Source organism: Gobio gobio, assembly GCF_949357685.1.
Source record: "Gobio gobio genome assembly, chromosome: 13".
NCBI lineage: Eukaryota > Metazoa > Chordata > Actinopteri > Cypriniformes > Gobionidae > Gobio > Gobio gobio.
This window is the reverse complement of record NC_137106.1, coordinates 17,868,295-17,894,410: the sequence shown is the minus strand read 5'-3', so window position 1 is coordinate 17,894,410 and position 26,116 is coordinate 17,868,295. Positions and strand designations below refer to the sequence as shown.

The 26,116-nt window shown below is 37.5% G+C and overlaps 3 protein-coding genes across 3 annotated transcripts in view; 1 reads left to right on the top strand and 2 right to left on the bottom strand.

The window, feature by feature from the left end:
* Positions 1-8,937, bottom strand: part of arhgap5 (Rho GTPase activating protein 5) — a 49,604-nt gene extending 40,667 nt beyond the window's left edge. Inside the window, exons 1-3 of the mRNA XM_079832680.1 lie at positions 8,639-8,937; positions 1,160-5,049; positions 475-628 (exon numbers count right to left, since the gene is read on the bottom strand). Coding sequence (XP_079688806.1) covers positions 475-628; positions 1,160-4,876 — 3,871 coding nt within the window. The 5' untranslated portion in view covers positions 4,877-5,049; positions 8,639-8,937. The remainder of the gene's footprint in view (positions 1-474; positions 629-1,159; positions 5,050-8,638) is intronic.
* A 6,595-nt stretch (positions 8,938-15,532) lies between these two features.
* Positions 15,533-24,459, bottom strand: nubpl (nucleotide binding protein-like). Its single transcript, XM_079832933.1, has 11 exons — positions 24,068-24,459; positions 23,770-23,917; positions 23,609-23,643; positions 23,406-23,496; positions 23,261-23,300; positions 22,232-22,322; positions 21,906-21,999; positions 21,531-21,616; positions 21,271-21,391; positions 21,018-21,100; positions 15,533-16,811 (listed from the first exon to the last, which is right to left on the bottom strand). Exons 1-11 carry the CDS (start codon positions 24,194-24,196, stop codon positions 16,749-16,751), a joined length of 981 nt encoding a protein of 326 aa, XP_079689059.1. The 5' UTR covers positions 24,197-24,459; the 3' UTR covers positions 15,533-16,748.
* On the top strand, positions 24,429-25,608 carry dtd2 (D-aminoacyl-tRNA deacylase 2). The gene is made up of 3 exons (XM_079832934.1): positions 24,429-24,715; positions 24,805-24,874; positions 25,000-25,608. The coding sequence occupies exons 1-3, from the start codon at positions 24,602-24,604 to the stop codon at positions 25,320-25,322; spliced, it is 507 nt and encodes a 168-aa protein (XP_079689060.1). The 5' UTR covers positions 24,429-24,601; the 3' UTR covers positions 25,323-25,608.
* The last annotated feature ends 508 nt before the right edge of the window (positions 25,609-26,116 follow it).

Here is a 26,116-nt window from a genome sequence, read left to right as displayed (position 1 = left end):
TCCTGTGCTTTAAAATATAGTCTGTATCAGGCTCACAAAGTATGCAAAGTGAAACGCACAAATGTACAATTTTCAGTTAGGCCCCACAGGACCAGGAACGACCAATTTTTAGTAAATGTTACTAAAACTGCAATCTACTAAATCAGGGGTTCTCAACCCTGGTCCTGCAGAGTTTAGTTCCAACCCTAATCAAACACACCTGAAACAGCTAATTAAGCTCTTCAGGATTACTAGAAAGCTACAGGCAGGTGAGTTTGATCAAGGTTGGAGCTAAACTCTGTAGGACAGTGGGCCTCGAGGACCAGGGTTGAGAACCCCTGTACTAAATAAATGAATGAATCAAAATCACTTATGCTTGCAAAACTCAAGAACGATACAATTCTCAAACCGCCTTCAAATGGAGAACTGAAAAGAGAGTTTACACATTTTCAGATGCTATTTAGATATTCAGCTTTAGAAAAACAGGAAACTTACCTGTTTGCTCAATGTAGTCAATACACTTCTCAATAAACAAAGGTATGGGCCTATCAGGAGTGACCAAGTTCTGAAGAGGCACTCCAAAATAGTTGCTCTCCCAATTCCTACGGGTTGGTGGGTACAATGGCTTTGTGGCCTTTATTGTCTTTGTCTGTTGAGAAAAGATGACATTACATACTTTGATCACTACAATGCATACTGACGACAATCACATTTCTATGTGCCTGCTGTTAGAGTGTTGGAAATTATTTTCTATAATCATCTTCCTCATAAGCATCTTAGAAATAATAGAACATCTTTTGGAAATCTTTTATAGGGTGCACAGATATGAAAATTCTGGCAAATGATGATATTAAAATGTTATACTATTTTGTCTAAACAAATAAGTTTAATTAAATACTAAAACCTAAACTTACTCATTTTAATTTTAATTCAGGAATCACAACATTAAAATGTACAGATTTAAAAGTGTTATTAAAATTGTTTTATAGATTAATTCTAAGTGCGCTTTAGATTACAGCAAAGGTAATCTATATCTTAAAATAAGAGAAACAAGCATGCACAATTAAATACACAATATCGACACAAAAATCTATAATATTAGCCTATGCGGAACCTAATCCTAATCAATTCATACTCATTTCAGTTTAAAGTAATAATTGAGTACATAATACTAGCTCACCTTTTTGGGTTCCTTGATCTTTGGTGCTTTCTTTTTCTTCATTTTCTTATCCTCCTGCTCTGGGTCTGATGTAATGGCTGGATTGTCTATCCCTCCTTTCCAAGGATCCACTGGTGAGAGAAGCGGATCTTCTTCACTTCCTCGGTTGCCCCTTCCTTTCTTCTTCTTTTGCATGGCAGGCCCCGACTCATCGTCACTTACATCTGAGTGCACTCGTCTTTGATAAGCTTTTGTCTTGCTGAAAAGGATCTTGGAACGATGTTTATACTTAGAAGGCCTTCTGCCAGCCTGAGACTTAGACATGGAGTCAAAGCCATTCTCCTCATCCCCGTGCAGAGCGAGTCCACCGAACGAGTTGCGGATCTTGCCAGATCTGCTATGCGCGTCTTCCGGTACTGCGTATATGTCATCACTGAAGCCTTTCAATTTGAGAAGAGTGTCAGCCGGCTCTGCATAGTTGTCGGATGCTTCAAGGTCATCGCCGTGACCCATCATTGGACTTCGCGTCCACCTGGAGGTCCTCATTCCGGCCTCAATGGTCCTCAGAAGGTTGGGGTCCAGCTTCTTAACATTGGGTTTGGGCAGCACATTGGGCTTGGGTTTTACTGGGGGAGGCACTTTGTGGTTACGCTCGTGATCACCAAGAGGGGTGCTGTGAACCGGGTACTCGTTTCCTTCTAGGTCAATTCTGTACTTCCGTTCACTAGGATTAGGCAGCAGCTGCACATCATCGCCTATCGGGCTGTAAGGTGGCGGTCCCTCCCCATCATCCTCGGAGTCAGGGTAGTATTGGTAGGCAGGTGAATGGCTATGAGGTGACTGTGGAAAGACATCTTCACCGGTGCCGGGTCCATCCCTGCTGTTGTCGAACATGAAGGAGCTTTCGATGTTGCTCTTCTTCTCGAGGACCTCATTGAAAAACGGCGTGAAAACTTCTGTCTGCCTGTGATACTGGGACAACGAATAGAGAGCGGTAAACTTAGCAGTAATTTCCGTGGCAATGTGTTCCCCTTCAGTCATCAGCTCTTTTATCGAGTCATTCTCAAAGAAGTCTGCCTGGCTGTCCGTAATGGCCACCAGCTGAACTGGAATGACATCCTGGACTTCAGCCAGGAACGCCCTCAGCATAGCCATGGAAGATTTTCGTTTTGCTGAGTAAACAAGAATGTACCCATGCACCAATTCGTCCTTTCTGATTCCAATTGAGGAGTGGTAGGAGATCACAGTGACCTGTATGCGTCTGCGACTGTCGCCGATGATTTTGTCCAGGATCAACGTGTTGCACTGCCCGGGCTGTCCGGCGCTGCAGGAATGCGAGTCCAGGAACGGTGAGAGAATGAGATCCACGCTGAATGGATCTCCACACATGGCACACATGACTATCCGTAAATCTGTCTCAGAGAGATCTTTAATTGAGGGCATGGGGCTCATCATGTCGAAATTGTGCTTCATTCCCTCCAACACAGCTCTGAGGGCCTGTTTTATCTGAGACTCATTAAACTTTCTGGGAAAAGTGCCGGAGGGTATATCTACAAAAGTACACTGTAGCTTATTTGCAAGCTGTTGGCCCTGATGCCTTAAAATAGGCATGTTTTTGCAAACACTTTCTCGCTGATTTGCTAGAATGAGAATGAATGGCACTGGCTGGCTATACCTATCCCTTCTGCTCTGGGCAATCTCAACTCGTATCCGGCTTACACGGTCACCAATGTAATTAAGCGACTCTATAGAGCTGAAGACACAAAAGAACCCATGGGGCTTGAAAGTCGATATCCAGGAATGGTTCAAAAGCATGCCAGAATTGACATCCACAGGCAAAAGGTCTAATTCATAGATTTTCCCATCAAGGGTGTATTCATCATCAGTGGACTGAGCTCGAATTTCATTTGCGAGCTCCTGCGCCAATCCTTCTCTGCCTACGAGACACAAGTTAACCTTATCAATGTTGGCACTGTTGTAGTAGATATTCGAGCGGCCGTGATCCAGCTGAACTAGCCTGTTGGCAAGGATTTGCTCAACTTTGAGATCGACGCAGGCCGTGCCACTGAGGCACGTTTCTTTTGTGGGGTGATAGACAAACCCAATGTGTTTCAGTAAAAGTGACTCCCTGTCTGTGGCCAGTTTCTGGAGAGCTCTGTATCTAGGTTCCTCATTAAGTACGGCATGAATCTCACTCATTTTGTCACAGCTCGGGGTCGCATTCAAATCGAGGTCATAGAACAGCTCTGCATGCTCAAAAAGCATTTCCTGAAACTCCTCTTTGGCCCTTTCAACTATTTCCTGCTGATGGCGACTGTAAACATCCCTGCGATCTGACTCAGTGATGTACTTGTACGCCTCATCCTCCATGACAAAGCACATGACCTCTTCCCACGGTTGGCCAGGGCTAATGAAATGCACTCGCTCCAGCGTCTTCTTGAATTTCTCCTTCATCTCCAACCGCCTCTTCTCAGATATCAAATGCTGGACGTGGTTTTGATAAATCCTCTCTCCTTCCATGGTTTTGAGGATATCGAAGGGGACTCTTCTGTCGTCGGTTTTATTAAGGTGGTCGGTCTCATACCATGGCGTTTGTTCTAACTCAATGAAACAGTATTGAAACTCATGCCTGCTCTTCATAAGGCTCTGAGCCTCGGTCCAACTCAGCGTCTCAATTTCCTCCAGGTTGTTAAGCAACTTATTAAGAATTTTTGGCAGACTGGTAAGATAATCCTCACGCCGCCTCTTGATATGCTCTTGTCTCAGCTGTTCTATGTGCTTTGAAAAGATGTTTCTGGCCTTCTTGGTGCCTTCTAAGTTGATGTACTCTTCATAGTCTGGGTGGCTTTTCAACTTATTGCTGACAATTTTCCAGCTTGTGTGATAATCTCTGACAGTTTGAACGATGAGCTTTTCAAACTTGTCTGAGACCGAAGCTACTAATTGTCTCTGGGATTTGTATGCTTCCAAATAAGAGATGATTTTGGGTTTACCTCGGGTTTTGTCCATCTGCTGTGTCAGAGCATTGAAACAAAGTTCCACGTTCACAGATGCTCGAGCTGATGTTTCCACCAACATGAGATTCTTTTTACCTGTAACAAACGTCTGAACCTCCCTCAGGTATTGCTCGACACATTCGTCACATTTCGTCGCAGCGATGATTACGGGTTTTTTCGTCTTGGAAATTTGAGAATAAAGACTGTGGACAAATTTCATCTGGTCATCAAATTTTCTATTGCATCCTTTGCTTACATCTATACACAATACAAAGCCATCGATGTTGAGCTTGCCATCAGGCATCTGCTTCTGATCGAAATCCTGCTCCAACCCAAGCTGGTCTGTGCAAATGTACATCAGCTTCTCAGCAGACTGAAGCTTCGTATTTGCAGCCCGTTTCGAGTAAGGCTGCAGGTTTGTGCTCCGATGAGGCAAGAAGGTCTGGTCATCGATGAACTCAGTCTGCTCGATAACCTGAATTCTACACTCGAGGCCATCATCCCCTCGATTAAACACTTCACCCCAGTATAAGAAGTGATCGTTGTTCACAACACGCCCTCCAAAGTCAATTGTGCTCAACACAGAAGTGTGCTCTAAGTAGTAGCAGTCCGCACTGGGGTGCACATATCTGTTGCATAGGCAGGATTTACCTACACCACAGTTGCCCTTCTCCTTCTCAGTGCCTGAGAGCCCAACGACACTGACAGCGTATGTCGGACGGGGCTCCTTATTCTTGGCCATTATATTGCCCCTCTCATTGCTTGTTACACTAAGCAAAGTATGCCGGCAAGGCAAGCATGTACTTCCATTTGCTAGTGCAGGCACATTTCCATGTCTCACTTTCAATAAGCCGACGTAGCTTTAATCTGGATCATCTGTCCCGCACGACTGCTCTTTCTCCTCCTATCACCTTCCTGCAATACAAAAATATTAAATTAGTCAACAATAAGATAAAGCTTAATGTTTCCAATAGCAGAACACTCATCATTTAAAATTCTGCATTTGATAACTTTGTTAACAACATAGACACAATCACAACCCAAAATTGAAGCCGTGAATAATAAGCCAACATAATTATTGATAGCTGAAATTTAAGGCAAAACGATTGAGAATAGTAGGGATGCTCCGTTCAGGATTTTTGCTGCCGATACCGAGTACCGATTTCTTGTCATGATGATCGGCCGATACCGATCCCGATTCCAATGCTTCACTGATTTGTAAGCTCTCTGATCACTGTTAACCTTTTTATCAGATTATTATATTTTTCATTTAATTTTGTATGGTAATTATGTACTGTAATGTAACTTGTTTTAACAGGGTACTAAATAATCACAAAAATTATTCAGTATACAGTGAACATTTTAATATGCCTTTTAAATGGGGTTTCTGCATAATACTATGCATATCAGGATACTTAATAGGGAGGTATTTTCTATGTTTTTCTAATTGAAAAAAAAAAAAATCTATTCACATCCTGCCCAATGATGTCCTAAAAACAATGTTGATATAGAAGGCTATAAACAAATACAGTGAATGTAATATAGGCATGTATTAATCATTTTGTTTTTTAATTCACTGAACTATAAATGAAAATAAAAACAAAAGCATATTAGCCTATATTTGATTACCCAATTATAATGGTCACTTCCATAAAAATATACATACTTGTAGGTTTAAAATTCTACATATGGCACATGTATTGTCCAACAACAAATATTTTAGAAATATGTATACTTTAGTCAGAATTATTGCGTTCCATCCTATAGCTCTCCGTCTGTTTGGCGCGGATCAGTGTTGCCAAGTCCGCAATTTCCCGCGGAATTGTGCTACTTCAACACTGTTGCCGCTTGCTGTTTTTCATGTCCGCGGGTTGAAGAGATCCCAATTATGTGATATTTAGCCCCTGGAATGTGAATTTTAGAGAATATCCCTGTGACATGTAAGTTATGCACTGAGGAAAGCACCACATTTCAAACTCATTAAACACCGCAGGTATTTATCTGTCTGTCTGTCAGCACAAGTATCTCTCAGAGCGTCTGACAGTGACAGGACAAGCTGCTTTAAACTATAAGTTACGCGTTAACAATATCTTGCCAGTTATTTTAAAGCCCTTAATATAAAGCATGTGTCATGTTTAGGACAAATTGTATCATGCACTTTCCCTGCATCAGCTCACTCTGCGTACTCCGCTATTCTTCTGAACGGTGTTCGCCCATCCCTTAGGACCGACTGACCCGTGTTCAACTGCTGTTCACATGGAACCGTTCTCCACTTCTGCCTTCAAAGCTCTGGTTTAAATATTTGCTACTGCTAATACCCCACGCGTCATGTACGCCCTCACGCGATGACGTCATCAAATTGCGATTTGTTTCTTGAGATCGGCCAAGTTAGTGAGTACCGATCGAGTCATAAAATATGATTATCGGCCGATACCGATCTCTGGCCGATCGATCGGAGCATCCCTAGAGAATAGTAATATTTTGGTCACGGCATTTGCATTTTAATACTCTTTTTAAAGTCTGCAAACACAACCACAACCGCTCTGGGTACAAAATTTCACAATGATCCACATCTGACTATTGAGCTCCTGTACCATGACAGTTCAACTAGCTCAAACAGTGGAAATATGTAACTTAATATAAATAGAAGTAGCGACACTGTGGCACAAGCTCATTCACTGGAATAAACTTTCACTGAATGTACCCAAGTTTATTTTTTAATTATGTAAGCTATACTTGTCATTGACAGTGACAAGCTTTGTACTGATAAATAAATGAAATAAGGCAACAATTAACTAATTTATGCTTCAGAGCATTCTGTTCATGATAAACAAAATAACTGCAAGAAATCCCAAATTAAAATGCCATTAAATTCAGTGTCGGCACTGATTGCATAACTATAACCGCTTCTGAATATGCATATACTGAGATGGTGGTCCAGTGGGTTAAACCATGGAACTGATACGCATAAGGTTGCTGGTTCGATCCCAGTGGTCACCACCAGTGTGTCCTTAAGCAAGGCACTTTACTCCATGTTGCTCCAGGGGAGCATAATATGCTTATGTCCCTGTATTAAGGGCACTGTAAGTCGCTTTGGATAAAAGCTTCTGCCAAATGCATAAATGTAAATATACTCAATATTGAGCTATATAAAGACTGAAGTGGATCTTTAAAAAGAGTATGAGATGCATTGATGAAATATGAGTCATAATTTACTCATCCTCGTGCCGTTCCAAACCTGTATGACTTTCTTTTTTCAGTGGAACACAAAAGGAGACGTTAGACAGAATGACAGTCACTTTCATTGCATCGGTTTTCCACATAATGAAAGTGAATGATAACTGAGGCTGTCATTCTGTGTTCCGCAGTAAAAAATAAACTCATGCAGATTTTTGTACGTATCCCCATACCATTTCAGTCATTTATCATTACTGTATAGATAATTTTAAAGGACTTTTCGATTAGCACAAATTCTCTAATGAATCTTTCAGACCATTCTGTGAACCGGTTTGGCCAATTCATTGAAAAGAACCGACTCCAAAGAACAATCGGCTCACAAATCGATTCACACTATACAAGACCAATCCCTAATTGATGAAATATCGCAAATAATCTCACTTTTGAAATGTCCATGACTTATTTTTTTTTCAGGTCTAGTAAACACTTTTTGAAATGATCATATATTTGCAATTTAGCCATGGCGGTAGGAACTCTGGAGTAAATGATGACCCAAAAAATCATTTTAATTATCCCTTTGTGTTGTGAATGTCATAAATAACGACGCATTTGTGACACCACAAACTGGACCTCACGAGCGTTAAATCGCGGAAACACTTGACATCAGAGTCTGAAAAGCGTTTGTAAATGACGGCGGGCTGTATTTCACAAGCGAGGATGTAAAGCAGACAGAAGCATCTGCTGAAGGTGAGGAGGAATTCCGACCAGCACGCGAGCACCAGCGCTATTGTTACGGCGAGTCGCGAGCTACACTGCGATTCCCAGAACTAGTCGAGTGAATTATTCGCAATGATTGCTATGACAACGAACTGAATGTGGGGTCAAGATTGTTAAGAATTTGTGTATCGTTCACTTCGAAACACCTCAACCCAATAGTATTCACTGCATTTAAATCCCAGGATTAGAATTTCACGTCAGAGTAGTTTTATCGCAGCAAATTAATTACACACACGCGATTGTTGTATTAAACAACAAGGTGATTTCGATCCATTTAGTGTGTTTTAATATGCTTATTTGTATTCGCATCGACACGGGCCTTGCTTCTAACAAGGCATTAGATGCTTGTTAGCTTCCCAGTTAGCCAGAGCTAGTTAAGTGTGACACCGATACAACCCACTGTAGACGAGACAGGCAAATCTGTGCATTTACATAAAGCTACACAACTATCGCTTACACATAGAAAAAAAATCACACATTTACCAAATTCAGTAAAGCAAACGACAAAAAGCATACTAGAAAGTCACACACTCCGTGTGCATTCCCCTACCTAACATGGTCGCTCCCAGCTCCCGACACCACAGCTAGGAGGTGGCATTCCAACTATTTCCTTTAATTTCCACGGATGCGACTTCGAAACAAATTCCAGTTTGGTTGTGTTTTCCGTGGGTGATTGGAATAATCGGCTAATTTTCCCTAAAGTGGTTGTTTTCAGCCTTTCCAGCCGTAAGAGTGGTATGCGTGCAATCGGAGAGCCATCCCCTCCCCTCTCATTCCAGTCAGTAATGGCGACGGATAGATCCGGCTCTCACTCACTCTCTCCACACTAACTTTTCCATTTCGCTCACCGCGGGGGCACGACGCGCGCTCACGATTCCTTCTCGGGATCATGTAGGTTAATACTTTATGATATCTTAATGTGATCTATGCTATAGCGAGAATAACAAGTAAGTAAAAGCAAGGAATAAATAAACCATTACAAAAGCATATCTATCTATCTATCTATCTATCTATCTATCTATCTATCTATCTATCTATCTATCTATCTATCTATCTATCTATCTATCTAGATAGATAGATAGATAGATAGATAGATAGATAGATAGATAGATAGATAGATAGATAGATAGATAGATAGATAGATAGATAGATATCTATCTGAGTGATACATATGTGATAATATATAAGTGATATTTTAACATATATTTGTTTGCATATTTTAAGTTGTGGAATATTTTTATTGCAACATCTCTTCTATTTTACTTTATTTAAACCAGCTCTGTTCTGGTCTGGCCAGTTTGTGTGAATGCTCAGCTGCTATTTCAACGGAACAGAAAACACCACAGGTTAGGGAGGCTGGTCTTATCCTGTTTGCACAATTTTTATCTAATGGAAAGATTTGGCACAAAGTCTAAAGTTAGGCCTACATTTAAAGTCATTTCTGAGCCCATCAGAGCTTTTATCATGAACTAGTTTATCATACCTTTACTTCATCAATATGTCAATGAGTGTTCATAGAGAGTGTGTAAGCTTACAATGAACTTAGCAAACATCTGTAGTTACTTAGCAAACATTTGTTTTTTTGTACCCAGAGGTTACATTGTTTACCACGTTAACTGACCCATACGATCCCATAATTATGAGCCTTTATTTGAAATTGGTTTGAAAAAAAATTATATCATAGCTACATTTCTTTCCTTTTTATTTTGAGTTTCAGTTGTGCTTCAGACACTAGCATATCCAAAATAATTTAATACCCCATACTCCTTCAGTGCTCATACCTAAAAAGATTTTGAATTGGTATATGTGTAGCAGGCAGAGAGATCCCCTGCAACTAACCAGTAGAACTAGGTATGTCTGATTAAGAAATAAAGGTGGGTCAGCCCACACTGCTGCTTCTCGTGTTTGATGTGCTTGTGTTTTATAAAATAATTCTCTGTTCAACAAATCTATTGTTTAGAGCAGTCATTCCCAAACTGTGGTCCGCGGACCACTAGTGGTCCGTGAGGGTACTGCAGGTGGTCCGTGGAAAGGCAAAATAAAATAAAATAAAATAATATTTTTTTACCTTCATTTTACCAGGAAATTCCCATAAAAAATAAAAAGTAAAAAGAATATGTAGGCCTATATTGATATAACATTTGTATTTAATTGTCAAGTTATTGTGCGATTACAAAAATAGGCTAGTGGCGCTCGGCCGTGACGTTCAAGTTCAGTGCAGTTATGGATCGGTGGATAGCAACAGGTTCTATCTGTCAAAGAGACAGAGGCAGAAGTTACAAAAAATTAAGAGATTGACAGTGAGTCGGATGCATCTATGAGCCAGAATAAATAAATTAAATATGTAGCAGCCGTTGTCTGCAGTAAACTTTCTTTTAACAAGCCTGTTGTAGGCTACTGATGTGATGAATAGTTATAGTTTTAGTGCTAGTAAGCCTATTTAGAGGTGCGGAATAATTCAGGTAGGACTGTGTGTAGACATATTTTATTATGTGTGTTATGAGGTGGTCCGCAAAATTTTTTGATTACAAATAGTGGTCCACACACACAAAAAGTTTGAAAACCCCTGGTTTAGAGCACATCTGTTCCTCAGACAACGCCTACTGTGGTCACCGGTCGGCCCCTCCCTGTCCCGAGATACAACACAAATGTCAAGTTTCTTCTTTTGTAAATGCAAATGGTCAGTCAGACCACTTTGGGTCTGAAATCATTGTTTTGTCATGTGGTTAACAACATTTTTGTTTCCATCCATTTAAAGAAAGTGCAATGAAACCTATCACTGCAGGTTGTAAATTTGGCACCACTATTAATAAAAAAAAAAAAAACTTATATTTTAATTTTTAGGGGGTAGAATTTTTTTTGCTTCAAATCATTTGTATTCTATTACATGTTTTCATATTTCATATTACTGCATATACAATTCAAAAGTTCAAAAAGATCAGTAAGATTTTTTTGTTTTTGAAAGAAGTATCTTACGCTCACCAAAGCTGCATTGGTTTAATCAAAAATACAGTAAAAACAATAATATTGTGAAATATTCTAATTTAAAACAACTGTTTTGGTAACACTTTAATATGGGGAAAACATTCACTATTAACTATGACTTTTGCCTTAATAAACTTCTAATTTACTGCTTATTAATAGTTAGGAAGTTGTTAATTTTAGGTATTGGGTGGGATTAAGGGATGTAGAATATGGTCATGCATAATAAGGCATTAATACGTGCTTTATAAGTACTAATAAACAGCCAATATCCTAGTTATATTCATGCTAATAAGCAACTAGTTAATAGCAATTGAACCCTAAAATAAAGTGTTACCACTGTTTTCTATTTTAATACATTTACATAAAAGGGAATTTAATTTAATGGCAAAGATGAATTATTCCAGTCTTCATTGTCATATCTTCAGAAATCACTGTTATATGCTGATTTGGTACTGAAGAACATTTCTTATTATCAATGTTGAAAAAAAAAATTCAGGTTTCTTTGGATATACCAAATTCAAATCAAATTATACGTAAATCAGATAATTGAACACCTCTTTCATCCAAAGCTTGTTTTGTTGTTGAACAATGATTTCAAAGCCTGCAGAGTGTATTTCATCACAATGTCATCATGATTGTATCTGTATTTGACATTCAAATGTTACTGCCATCAGCCATGTGCAGCCAACACTTCCTCTAGTCTAAAAACATTCATTCCATTGAAACTGTTTGCCAAGAAATATCTATTTTTGTGTCATTCTGGATTCAAACAGTGCTATTTTAGTATGATTAAAATACTATATGTATTAACGGGGGGAGGTATCTAATGCTATTTTATGAACGACTTATTTACACTGTTAAAGAGTTGGATTCTCATGTAAAACATGGCCAAAATTTCAAAACACGAGTTGGACATATCACAGAGCATTTCTGTGCCAAATACACTCCTTCAGGATTCAAACAAGTTTCTGAAAGTTTTTTTCGAGTATGGCCCTTTATGAAGTCATTAAGGGCAGAATCCCTTGTATGTGCACTTCTCCCAGATGAGCATGTGCACATCAACCAGAGCGAGAGCTTTTTTGACTACGAAATCAACAATGTCACTAAAGAAGTGTGTTTCTGGTTGTGAGGGAAATATAACCTTGTTCAGCTTCCCGAATAACACAGTGTTAAGGAAACAGTGGATGCAGTTTGTTTTTCCAGAGCAGCAATGGAGTTCTGCAAGTGTGTTTGTGTTGTTCGAAACCCCAGGCGGTGAGTGAAACTGCATCAAATGTCTATGTTTTGTTGGCAGTCGGCGAACGTAAGTGCATGTAAACAACACGAACATATAGTGAATTGAAAGTTTTCCAGGGAGCGTGTGTGTGCTCGAGATTTTTTTGCTCCGCCCATTGCAGGCCTTCATGAGTTCAGCTTTTTTTCGGAAAGAATCTTCATATCTGTCTTTTATGATAAAGCTAAAGACTCTTCGGAGATATTAAGGACGCAATACTACTCTATAGGTACTCCAGACTATAAATATTTTACATTGGCTTTTATATTTTGTGTTTCATTTTAGTTTTAGAATTTTTTGTGATTTTATTTCAGCTTCATTTAAATTACGGAGCATATTTTTACAAAAAGTTTTAGTCAACAATAAAATCCCTCATTCTAAAGTACTAATTGAGATTTAATTATTGTTTTTTTTTTTTTTTTAAGTTATCATGCTACAGTAATTGAACAGAATTCAGTAATGATTGAACTTCCCCAACACAGGCTGTATGCAGAGCAGCAGTAATTAATGTTCATTAGGGCAGCTACTGCTCACAAAACACAAACATGTGGACATCAAACGCTCAGCATCAAACCTCTCTAATGTGTCTGGCCGTGCCTCCTTTAAATCTCTTCCCTCTCTCTTTTTTACATCATGAATTATTTACCTTCCCCCCACCCCCAAATCTCCTTCCAACACCCCTCAGATCTGCAGATTCACTGTCAGCTGTGCTTGGAGTCTTGCTGAGAAGCGTTGGTGTCCACACCCTTTGTGTGAAGCCTGATTGTGCAAGATTAGGCTAGTCATCGCTGTTGATTTAGTGTAATCTAAAATAGCCAAGAGCTTAGGTAAATGGTCTCCCCCAAGTTTTTTAAATAAATGACTAATCAATTACACAAACTGCATCTTATATTATAATTTTATACGGCTAATATTGCTTATAGAGATGTCCCTGAAGTTTATTGTAAAGACCAATGCTAGAGAATTAAAAGCAACTCTCAGACGCTTCTTTAAGCATACATCGTCCCCCTCCTGTTCTCTTGCACTGCAGTGCAATTGGAACCAGCTGCTGCTGCTATTTACCCTGAGCAGCAGCAAAGCTACATTGCCATGGTTATGGATCCACGCTTGGGATTGTGGGAAGGGCTGGGTTTCCGGGTCACTGAAGAAAAGGCTTCAGGAGAGATAGCATGCAAATAAGTACAGCCGCACATGGAATATTATCAAAATGTCTCTCTGATCTTAAACTATAGAGCTTAAAAATGCTGTTTTTAGCTAGGATGAAACATTTAATAAGTGCTGAAGAATTCTAGTACATGCTTCCTATGAGTATTTTCAATGGGAGGAACTTCAGTTGGTAGATATTTAAGCTGACAGGTGGAGAAAGATCCCACTTTACAGAATAAATAAAATAGGAAAGCTCTAAATATACACAGCCGGTCAAAAGTTTTTGGAGGCTATGATTTTTTTAATGTTTTTAAAAGAAGTCTCTTCTGCTCACCAGGGCTTAAAATATAGCAGTAATGTGAAATATTTTAAAAATTTTAAATAACTGTTTTCTATTTGAATATATTTTAAAATGCAATTTATTCCTGTGAAGGCAAATCTGAATTTTCAACATCATCACTCCAGTCTTCAGTCACATGATCCTTTAGAAATCATTCTAATATGATGATTTGCATATTAGATGTTGAAAACAGTTTTCTTTTCAGGATTATTCGATGAGTATAAAGTAAAAAAAAACAGCATTTATCTGAAATAGAAAGATTTGCAACATTATGAATGTCTTTACTGTCACTTATGATCAATTTAATGCATCCTTGCTGAATACATTTATAAATTTATTTAAATTCTTTCCCCCCAATTGTTTTTTTTTTTTTATTCTTACCGACCCCATACGGTAGTATGTTGCAAAATCTTTCTGAAGGATCATGTGACACTGAAGACTGTAGTGATGCTGAAAATTCAGCTTCGCTATCACAGAAATAAATTACATTTTAAAATCTATTCAAATAGAAATGTTATTTTTCATTTTAATAAAATTTCACAATATTACTGTTTTTTTGCTGTAGTTGTTGTTTAAAATAATAAAATAAATACAGCCTTGGTGAGCAGAAGAGACTTCTTTTAAAAACATTAAAAATCTTACCATCCAAAAACTTTTGAACGGTAGTGTACAAAATATTGAAAAAATCTTTATGGTGCACACTTCAAAAACGAAATGTTAGTAATATTACTAATGAAATTAATTAAAAAATAAATTAAAGCTGTATAGAAATGTTTTATAAAAAAAAAGAGAAAAAAAAAGAAAATTACTAAAACTTAAAACTAAACTAAGTTCAAACCTACCGTAGAGTAATAATATGTACCCATATACTACCCGAGTGACAAGCTGTTCCTTACAATTGGTACAATTTTTGCAAATTTTTTGAGAGGCTGATCGCTGCACAGCCATGGGTGGAACATGTAGTCCAGTTCTCCATTTCTAGATGTAATTTAGGTGTAATGAGTGGAGCTAAAAGGTCCAAACACACCCTGACCCTACCCATAACTCCCTCAACCCATTAGATCCATAGGTGGACCTGGAGGTCAAGCTCAACCCATGACAAGCTCATCCAGAGAGGGGGAGCTGCAAAATCTTGGCCCCAAAAGGCATGTACCTTACATAATTTTAATCAATTATACATATGTCTTTTATTATACATGTGCAGATCTCCATTTCAGCCAATATACAGGCATAAAGCCAATACTTTAGCCATGTAGCCTGCATAAGAATGTAGAGAGAGCTTAGTTGCAGGTCATTTGATCATGTATCTGACTGAAACGTGTGTTCAGTTTTACTCTAAATAATGTAAATAGAACAATTTACAGTCAAGGGACCAACAACATGCATTCCATGTTATCTTTCTTGAGTAAAATTCATAAATTAAATAAATAAATAAATAAATGAAGATTTCTCCTTAAATCTCTTTTGTTTGCACCTCAGCTTATTCTATTAACAGTGTCTGCTCATGAATCAAAGAGGACACTGAAATAAGACTGTCCTCTGTCCTCTTGGGCTGCACAGCTACCCCATTTAATTATTGATTTTTTTTCCATTGCCTTAGGAAGTAGAAGCCATAAGCCGTATTTACCACATGGGGCAAAGTCTGCTTTTATAACGCCACTGATAACACCACAAGGACACTGGGACGTGTTTTTTTTTTTAGAAATCCATTTCCAGCAAAACTGGGCATTACCTGAAACATGCTCAATCAAGTTTCTTGTCAAGTAATCTGAATATGCCATCTTAGACTCTGACAAACAGATAGTGGAAGTTGTCTGAACTAGGATCATTGTGAAATTTCCTTTCCGGGACAATAATCCCAAACAGAATTTTGGTGAATTCCTCATCTCATTTATTTGCTGTTTACACACCTCAATAAAACACTCATGGCAGAGTCACACCACTGCACTCAGTGACATCAGACAAGGCATGCTATCGGGATAACGCTTCCTTTAACATGAAAACAAAGAGAAAATAAATAACACCAAATGTGTAACTGTCCAAATTCAGCTGAGGTCATTGTACAGCTGAAACTCCGGGGTCGGCCTTCTGGGAACAGTTAAGCAATTGACACTAAAAGAAAGCAAAATAGCTTCATTGCGGTGATGAATCACAGACTGGTCTGTCTGGCCTGTTACACAGGGGTGGACTGAATACGGCTGTTTCAGCTGAGTCAAGGGAGCTGTGAAAATATGCAGGAAGTGACCCTGTTTTTCTCAACCCGTGAAAACTTCATCCCACTTTCCTACTGGACTGGCACCATTTATCTTTATTAAATGGAGTTAAGTAAGAAAAGAGTCCAATCATGTTAACTACCATAATAGGAAAAGTCACAGTTTAACGAAAAGGCCTAATTTAGCTCGTTTCACTTTAAATCAAACACAAAGCACAATAAGATGTATGAATACGTTTGCAGTGCCATCAAGTGGTTAAGACCTGTAATGCCCATCTTTTATGTTGAGAGAAAGAGTCTGGAATGACACATCATTGACATTGAAGCAACACTAAATCTGTGCTTTATCCCAGTTCCTTCCGGGTAAACAACTATTCTGGTGGGAAAAGATCCACACCTTAGATTTTCACACTAAAGGGGACACTATATTAATGAACAGAATTGCAGGCAGGTCTTATTTTAATTATTTTGTAACTTAAACTCTGTGATAAAATCATACATTTCCCCCAAAAATATTTTATTAGTTATTTGAATGCCTGTAAATAACATTACCAGCATGTCTCTATAAATAAAGAACATAAATTATAACATTATAATAAGCATGTGTTCCCAATTTAAATGGGTTAATAAGTTGTTTAGGACAAAATTATACAATACTGATATTTTCCTCAAGTCACCAAGACTAGATTAAATGTGGAAGTAATTTAACTTGGATGCTTCGCCAGTTGCCGTACTACAGCTGCTGCAACTCTTCTGTAAGCTTCGGCCTGCAAAACAGATATGCATAACTACTTTAGAAAATTAGTGAATCATTTTTTGAATGACTGTTGTTTAGGTTATTTTTAGCTTTAATTGTGTCTAAAATGTCCATGCTCTTTTAAACTTTCAAGTTCAAGTAAAAATATATATTATGTACAATAAATATACAATATTTATATTGTCATTTGTGCCATTTATCTCAACACAAGTGGTTTGAGAAATATCATTTAGTATTCATATATATATACAGTGAAGAAAATAAGTATTTGAACACCCTGCTATTTTGCAAGTTCTCCCACTTAGAAATCATGGAGGGGTCTGAAATTGTCATCGTAGGTGCATGTCCACTGTGAGAGACATAATCTAAAAAGAAAAATCCAGAAATCACAATGTATGATTTTTTAACTATTTATTTGTATGATACAGCTGCAAATAAGTATTTGAACACCTGTCTATCAGCTAGAATTCTGACCCTCAAAGACCAGTTAGTCTGCCTTTAAAATTTCCACCTCCACTCCGTTTATTATCCTAAATTAGATGCACCTGTTTGAGGTAGGCATGTGCCGGTATCAAATTTTCATGTTGCGATTAATTGCTGAAGTTTTTATCACGGTATACGGTATTATCACGATATTTTAAAAAAAGTTGCAAAAAAAGTGTTGTCATACTATAACAGGTTTAAAAACTTCCTTATAACAAAAGAACCAAACATTTAAATACAATAAAGCAATACACAAAAATGTATAAAGTAAACAAATATTTGAAACAGATTAAAGTGCTAAAGAATTATACAGAACAATAGGTAACACTTTACAATAATGTCTCACCAGTTAATGCATTAACATTAACAAAGAGCGAATGGCTACATTTTTACAGAAGTTATTCTTCTTTGATAATGTTAGTTTAAAAAAGCAACTGTTAGTGTAAGCTCAGGTCCATTAAATAATACAGTTACAACTTTTGATTTTAATAATGTGTTATTAAATGCTGAAATGTACATTTAACTAAGATTAATACATGCTTTAGAAGTATTTTTCATTGTCAGTTTGTTAATGAATGAACTAATGTTAAATAATGGAGCCATATTGTAAAGTATGTGATTGAACAACAGTCAGAACATATTCAAACAATATCTAGGGCATGTGATTTAAAAAAAAAAAAATAAGTTTGAAAATGACTTTAAGTCTTTAAGGATTAGGTTATGTGATGACGAGCACCGGATTGTGGTTACTGGGGAAACGGCTGTATTTCTGCTGTTCCATCAGCGCCCTCTGCTGTCTGAAAGTGAATGTGCACTTCAGTGCGTCTTCACTCGTTCCGCCATGTGCTCGGCTCATGAACGGTCTGTTTACATCAGTGCGCGTTCCTCTTTGACGCGTTGTTCATTTTAAAAGGTTGATGGGTAAAGTATTCTTAAAATACATTCTAAAAATCTGAATAATTCGTAATAAATAATTATTCACGGTATTTTGAAGTGCCCACGATAACAATATTGTGCATGTTCATTATTGCGGTATATCGTATTACCGTTTACCGGCACATGTCTAGGTTGAGGTCGTTAGCTGCATAAAAACACCTGTCCAACCCATACAATCAGTAAGAATCCAACTACTAAGCTGCGTTCACACTGCAGGGCTTAATGCTCAATTCCGATTTTTTGAAAAAATTTGATTTTTTTGCAAGGCCGTTCACATTTCCAATTAAATGCGACCTTTTGTGATCTCCTGTGTGAACGTTAAATGACCCAGAAGTGACCCGCATGCGCAGAAGAGTACTCAACGGTCAACGATGTCACTTGTTGTTTACGGGAGTAGCCAAATATGGGTGTCAGCATTGGAGTTCGTTTAGCTTTATTAAAGTTATTTTCGCAACGAAGCCAGCACCATTACAACCTTCTCATGTTAAGAAGAAAATTAAAAAAAGAGGAGGAGAGCAAGGTTTTTGGCCATGGCGTTTTGTGGAGCAGTGGTAGCAACGTCGGTACATAGTTGTTTATCTTCTCATTCCCACCTACTTCAACGTACAATGATGACGTTTGTCGCGTATCAACGACGTGCGGGTCGGATACATGTGACCTGGCAGTTCAGACTGAAGACGCATTTCAAAAGATCGGATATGTATCGGATTTGGACCACATACCCAAGTGGCCTGGGTCGCATTTGAAAAGATCGGATCTGTGTCGTTCAGACTGTCGTGAAAAGATCAGATACAGGTTGCATAAGGGCAAAAAAATCGGAATTGGGTCGTTTCAGCCTGCAGTGTGAATGCAGCCTAACATGGCCAAGACCAAAGAGCAGTCCAAAGACACTAGAGACAAAATTGTACACCTCCACAAGGCTGGAAAGGGCTACGGGGAAATTGCCAAGCAGCTTGGTGAAAAAAGGTCCACTGTTAGAGCAATCATTAGAAAATGGAAGAAGCTAAACATGACTGTCAATCTCCCTCGGACTGGGGCTCCATGCAAGATCTCACCTCGTGGGGTCTCAATGATCCTAAGAAAGGTGAGAAATGAGCCCAGAACTACACGGGAGGAGCTGGTCAATGACCTGAAAAGAGCTGGGACCACCGTTTCCAAGGTTACTGTTGGTAATACACAAAGACGTCATGGTTTGCCAATGACCATTTGGATGATCCAGAGGAGTAATGGGAGAAAGTCATGTGGTCAGATGAGACCAAAATAGAACTTTTTGGTCATAATTCCACTAAACGTGTTTGGAGGAAGAAGAATGATGAGTACCATCCCAAGAACACCATCCCTACTGTGAAGCATGGGGGTGGTAGCATCATGCTTTGGGGGTGTTTTTCTGCACATGGGACAGGGCGACTGCACTGTATTAAAGAGAGGATGACCGGGGCCATGTATTGTGAGATTTTGGGGAACAACCTCCTTCCCTCAGTTAGAGCATTGAAGATGGGTCGAGGCTGGGTCTTCCAACATGACAATGACCCAAAGCACACAGCCAGGATAACCAAGGAGTGGCTCTGTAGACCTAAACCCAATAGAGAATCTTTGGAGGGAGCTCAAAATCCAAGTTTCTCAGCGACAGGCCAGAAACCTGACTGATCTAGAGAAGATCTGTGTGGAGGAGTGGGCCAAAATCCCTCCTGCAGTGTGTGCAAACCTGGTGAAAAACTACAGGAAACGTTTGACCTCTGTAATTGCAAACAAAGGCTACTGTACCAAATATTATCATTGATTTTCTCAGGTGTTCAAATACTTATGTACTGTATCATACAAATAAATAGTTAAAAAAATCATACATTGTGATTTCTGGAAAAAAATTTTTTAGATTATGTCACTTACAGTGGACATGCACCTACGATGACAATTTCAGACCCCTCCATGATTTCTAAGTGGGAGAACTTGCAAAATAGCAGGGTGTTCAAATACTTATTTTCCTCACTATATATATATATATACCTATATTTAAAGCGGCTAAACAAATTTTCATTACTTTTATATTGCCAATGTGTGAACAGCTTGTAACAGAACTTTAAAAAAACAAGACCTTCCACAACTTCCAAGGTTGTCTATGAAAACCTGTAGACTGATTTTTATGTGAAGGACTCCCGAGAGCCTCTCTTCTGTTTTATAACACATGAAATGAATGCTTATACAATGTTCAGGAGCCATTTTGTACAGTAATGTCAATGTGTCATGCAAAAAAGGAGATTTATTCAAATTATAGTCTCACATAGACAGATCTATATAGTCTATAGTCTCAAATATACTTTTGACTATAATCAAACTATCACTATAATTGTGTAATTTTACCGCATCTGTCGTCTGTCAACATGATGCCGGTGAATTGCAGAGCTTGTGTAAACATCCATATCACTATGATCAGATGCTTTCTTATCTGCTGTTTTCTCACTGCTGTCATTTTTGTTGTGCTTATTTTGTTGTTCAGAGGAAAGCGCACAGCACATATTTACATATATTGGGGCATTGGATCATGTAACGTTCAGTCTCTTGTATGTTGCACAAGTGAGAGCAGTTCACTTAGTGTCGTTTGAAATTTTTATAATAAACATGCTACTGAAATGGTTTGAGAAATAATATAATAATACATACATTTTATAATTTATCAATACATGCTACCAAAGTGGTGTTGTGCCATATTTTGCCACCCAAAGATCCTGAAAGGCTTACAATAACTACCATCATGGAAAACAATGAAAAGCAAGACAGGAGTCCATTATGATCCACTTACTTCTGGGCTATTTGGGGACGACACAACCACAGGCTGTCCTTTGTCTGACGTCTCTCTAATGTTAAGATGAAGAGGAATGTCTCCTGCAGTGAAAACAGAGAAACCGTGTGTCCTCACAGATTGGCTAAATCGAATGACATGCAATTTGACTTCATATTATGTATTATATTTCATAAATGTCACAGTTTTTGATAAATGTGCTTAAATGCTAAACAATCAATCATAAAGTGATATTTTTGATGAATGACTATACCAAGCATCTCAACACCGAGGGTATGAGCCAGCTCTTTAGCCCCATCTGAGCCGAAAATGTGTGTTTGATGATTGCATTTGGGACACTGAAAAACACTCATGTTTTGAACCAAACCCAGCACCTGAAAAATCAATTCACATATTAAATGTATATTTATAAACCAAATAAAAAAATGGACTGTCACATTGCTTTAACGTAGTTATTTACACTATAAATAAATGAAAAGGTATAACCTTTAAATACAAAAGCAAATGCTTTACCGGAACGTTAACCTTTCTGAACATCTCGGCACCTCTTCGTGCATCTAGCAAGGCAATGTCTTGAGGAGTGGACACTATCACAGCACCTGAGAGGTGAAACTGAATAAGTCCGCATAAAGTACACAGAAAGTCTTGTCATTTAATGAGTAAACCTGTCAATTACTACTTAGATTGTGATTTAGAGCAGTAAAAACTGATTTTATAATAAATGTTCTGAATACTAGAAAATGTTAATGCATCCATTTGTAGAAGAAATGACAATCAAACCTTAAATGAGAATCCGAATCTGAAAAATTCATGGTGCTGTGTTGTGACTGACATTAGGTAAAAATTTTCTTTCAGACCATAAATCTGCCATTACATTTGTTTATTTACCTGCTATAGGAATGTTCTGAGTAATTGACAGTTGGACGTCTCCAGTTCCAGGTGGCATATCAATCACAAGGTAATCCAGATTCCCCCAGTCTACCTGCAAGGGAAAAGTCATTACAGTAGTGAAAGAAATAACAATGTTGAGTAAATTGGATCATTTTCTTAGACTTCAGAAAATGACACAATTTTGCATGGAAACAATTCATGATATGCCAATGAATGGAAATTGAACTTACATCTATTTGTGCTGGATGAGGACAATGGAGAATATATATATATATTTGATGAATCCCCTTATCAACAGAAATTTCTAAATCTAAATTACACACCTGTCTAATGAGTTTCTCAATAGCTGACATCACCATCAGACCCCTCCACACAATAGGTGCAACCTCTTCAACCAAAAAGCCCATTGACATGCTGTAGAGGACAGGGAAGCGAACTGTAAGACTTGCAGAAAATAAAATATAACTTATAACTTAAAGTTTGGGGTCAGTGGGATTTTTTGCTTGTTTGTTTTCAAAATAAATAAAAAAAATTATTCAGCACAGATGATCAAAAATGACAGTTATTCAGCAAGTGACTTTTATTCAGCAAAGACGCATTAAAATAAGATATGTTGTTACAAAAAGATTATAATGTTAAAAAATATATATATATTTTTAAATGCTGTTCTTTTGAACTTTCTAATCATCAAAGAATCCTGAAAAAAAGGATCATGGTTTCCACAAAAATATTAAGCCGTTCAGACTGTTTCCAACGCTGATAATAAAAAATGTTTCTTGAGCAGCAAATCAGCATATTAGAATGATTTATGAAAGAACATGTGACACTGAAGACTGGTGTAATGGCTGCTGAAAATTCACCTTTGACATTACAGGAATAAATATATTTTCAAATATATTATTTAAAAAAAAAACATTCTTTTAAAAATGTAATAATAATAATAATACATATTTTTTTTTTTTTGATGTGTGTTTAATTGTATTCTTCCAGTGTTGTTTACAAGTTTTGGTTTTTACTACTGTTGTTATTTTTGTTGTTGTTTTTTTCTCTCTAGTTTTTGGGTCTAATAACATCTGCCAAAGGGACTACCAATGAAAACTAGCCTTTGGGCTAATTTGGGTACATTTACATTCATGAATGTTGATTAATGTACACTGTCCCTTTAAAAAAAAAATAATAATAATAATACACAATATTACTGTTTTACTGTATTTTATCAAATAAATTCAGCCATGCTGAGGAAAATAAGATACTACTATCAAAAATATTTGAAAAATCATCGACCCAAAATTTTTAAAATAGTAGTCTATATAAAATAGCATTGTCGCACTATTATTCAGTAATGTACTTACCAAGAAATTCCAAAATTTACAAGCGGCCTCATCAAGTTATCTGAAAATAAATAGGAAAATAATTGACAAAATAGACATGACTGACTAACAGACTGACCATTTTTATTATTTTTGTTTACAATGCAAATGTGGCCACATCACTCACTGTCTGTTAATTCGGGGTTTCCTTTTAGGTTCATTAACTTGGGAACTGAAGGGCCATAGACATCAGCATCTAGAATACCCACCGATTTACTCTACATGTAAAAGTGGCATGTAAGAAGATTTCATTGAAGGCAAATCAGCTGGAATAATTATGTGGATTTAGTACAGTGGCTAAAATACGGTTATTTGGATTCTGCATGTTACCTGATCATTAGCCATAAGTCCAAGAGCAAGATTCACTGTAAAGACATTAAACTAAATGAGTGTTTCAGAGAAATATTGGCAGTTAACCCAGGCATATTTTTATTGTTACATAATTGTGGAATGAAACAAACAAAGGTCAATTAATGCAAAAGACAATAGACCTGCTGTTGTGGACTTTCCCACCCCTCCTTTCCCTGATGCAACAACAATGACCTCCTTGACTCCAGCTATGGGCTTCTGTTTGGGCAAACCTCGAGCCATGTGCTGCCTCTGTCTCTCCTGTAGAGCTCGTTCACCAGCACCTGAAGTCTAAACACAATAAAGTGTGAGAATATGCAACAGATTTACAGTCTATAATTTAATTTAATGTAGCTCTGCTTATGCATCTTTGTTTAAAAATAAAACAAAAAATACATGCTATAAAACATTAATAGTAATGTCATTCTGAGATTTACTAACCTTGAAACGGATTTCATGAATATTTTGATGTGATGGAACAAATCTGCTAGGCAATAGCGGTGTGCCTATAATATTTGAGGAGATTTTATATATTTGCAAAAGATTGTTGTAGTTGTGTAATTTAAACATCTTGTAAAGCTTATAAAGATCCCAGACTATGATGGTATAGTCACTTCATCAAGAACAAAACTAAGACTGACACCGCTGTGGTTTCCATGTCAAACTCGTTTAGCACTCGGTTACGATGGAGCACCAATTTCTTCATTTAAAAAAACATTAAAATTGTCAAATACAGTGAAGTTTTTCAAAATAAGTATGGCATGAATTGTCGTGAAGTAGCGCCGCTCTGTCTCATGTTTATGACGTATAATGTTTGGCTTCACACGCGGAAACGGAACCCCTGTAGTTCCAGAGTTCATTTCCATAACGAATGAAATAGTGGTTTGCTCAAAAATATATATATTATTTATATTATCTCGGAAGTAAATTGGTCACAGTCATCGCAGCCGTCATTTGTCGGCTTATTTCGTTGCAATGTCCGAGAGAACAGATAACGACATGAAAGCGCGAGTGATTCTCCAGCAGTGTCTGCATGCACGACTGCAGGTCAAACCTCCAGATGCTGAGAGTGAAGCTGAATGGGTTGAGGTAGCAGAAAAATAATGAAATAATTAATATTAATTAATTCCCGTTTTTGTCCAAATGATGATCTGTATAGTGTATTTCTGATTATTCAGATTAATAGGGGAATGGTTATCTACATCTGCTTTTTCAAAGGTGCAACTGAAGATATAATCCCCAAAATGGGTATGCAATTGCTCCTGTCTCACATTTTGCAATGAAACATTATGTATGCATGAATTCTGAAATATAATTAAATGTATAGGCTATTCAATAAGAGCTTAATTCACAGTTGTTTCCCCCCGTCTCAGTGAACACTCTGCTGAACATGAAGCTTTGTGAGACAGAATCTGGAAAGTATACCTCAGTCCTTGCACTCCCTGGCAGTGTTCTCATAGTACCCCAAGCCACACTTGGAGGAAAGCCAAAGGGAAAAGGGATGCAGTACCATGGCAACATTGGGAAAGATGAAGGCTTGCAGCTTTACGACAGCTTTGTGTCGCTCTGTCAAAGTGAAGTCTCTGCCTGTAAGAACAGTGACACTGTTACAGAGGTCAAACATGGAACGTATGGAAACCGACAAGTACTGAAGCTGGATACAAACGGACCATATACTCATCTAATGGAGTTTTAAGAATGACTTTTTCACTTGTTTGTAGAATCTTCTTCACAGGCAGCAGTGATCGGTAATATATGGGTGGTAGAAGGACATGGACCTATATGGACTTCAGAAGAACAAAAGATATTAATGCACATTTATAGTTCCACTCCTGATTAAAGTGCAAGGCATAAGCCTGGTGTGTGTGTGTGTGTCTGTGTTTTTGTTATCTTCGTGGGTGCTGTGATTTTGTGAGTATGTTAATCACCTATTTGCCTAATTCTGGTCCGTAACTATTAAAAAAATCCAAACTATAATATCCTATCATATCTGTGCCAGTTTTTGTTATTATTAAAATAGTAGTATTAGTCGTATAGTTTAAAGTATCCTATAGTATCTCTATAGTATCCTTATAGTTTTTGTTATTATTAAAATAGTAATAGTAGTCGTATAGTTAAAAGTATCCTTATAGTAACTATAGTTTCCTCATCAGTATCATATCTGTGCCAGTTTTTATTATTATTTATTAAAATAGTAGTAGTTGTCATATAGTTTAAAATAATTAATTTAAAATAATATTTACATTTATTTATTTGTTTGCATAGGATAATAACTTTATTTGACACATACATTAAAAACATATAATCCTCAGAAGACTGATTTAAAAACTGCTTAAAATGGAAATTATCCCATAAGGGTTGTTAATTAAATTCCATATTAAATTTACAATAGACGCACTGTTTTTTGAAAATAGTAATCACCTATTCGCCTATAATTCTGGGCCGTAACTTTAAAAAAAAAAAAAATCCAAACTATAATATCCTATCATA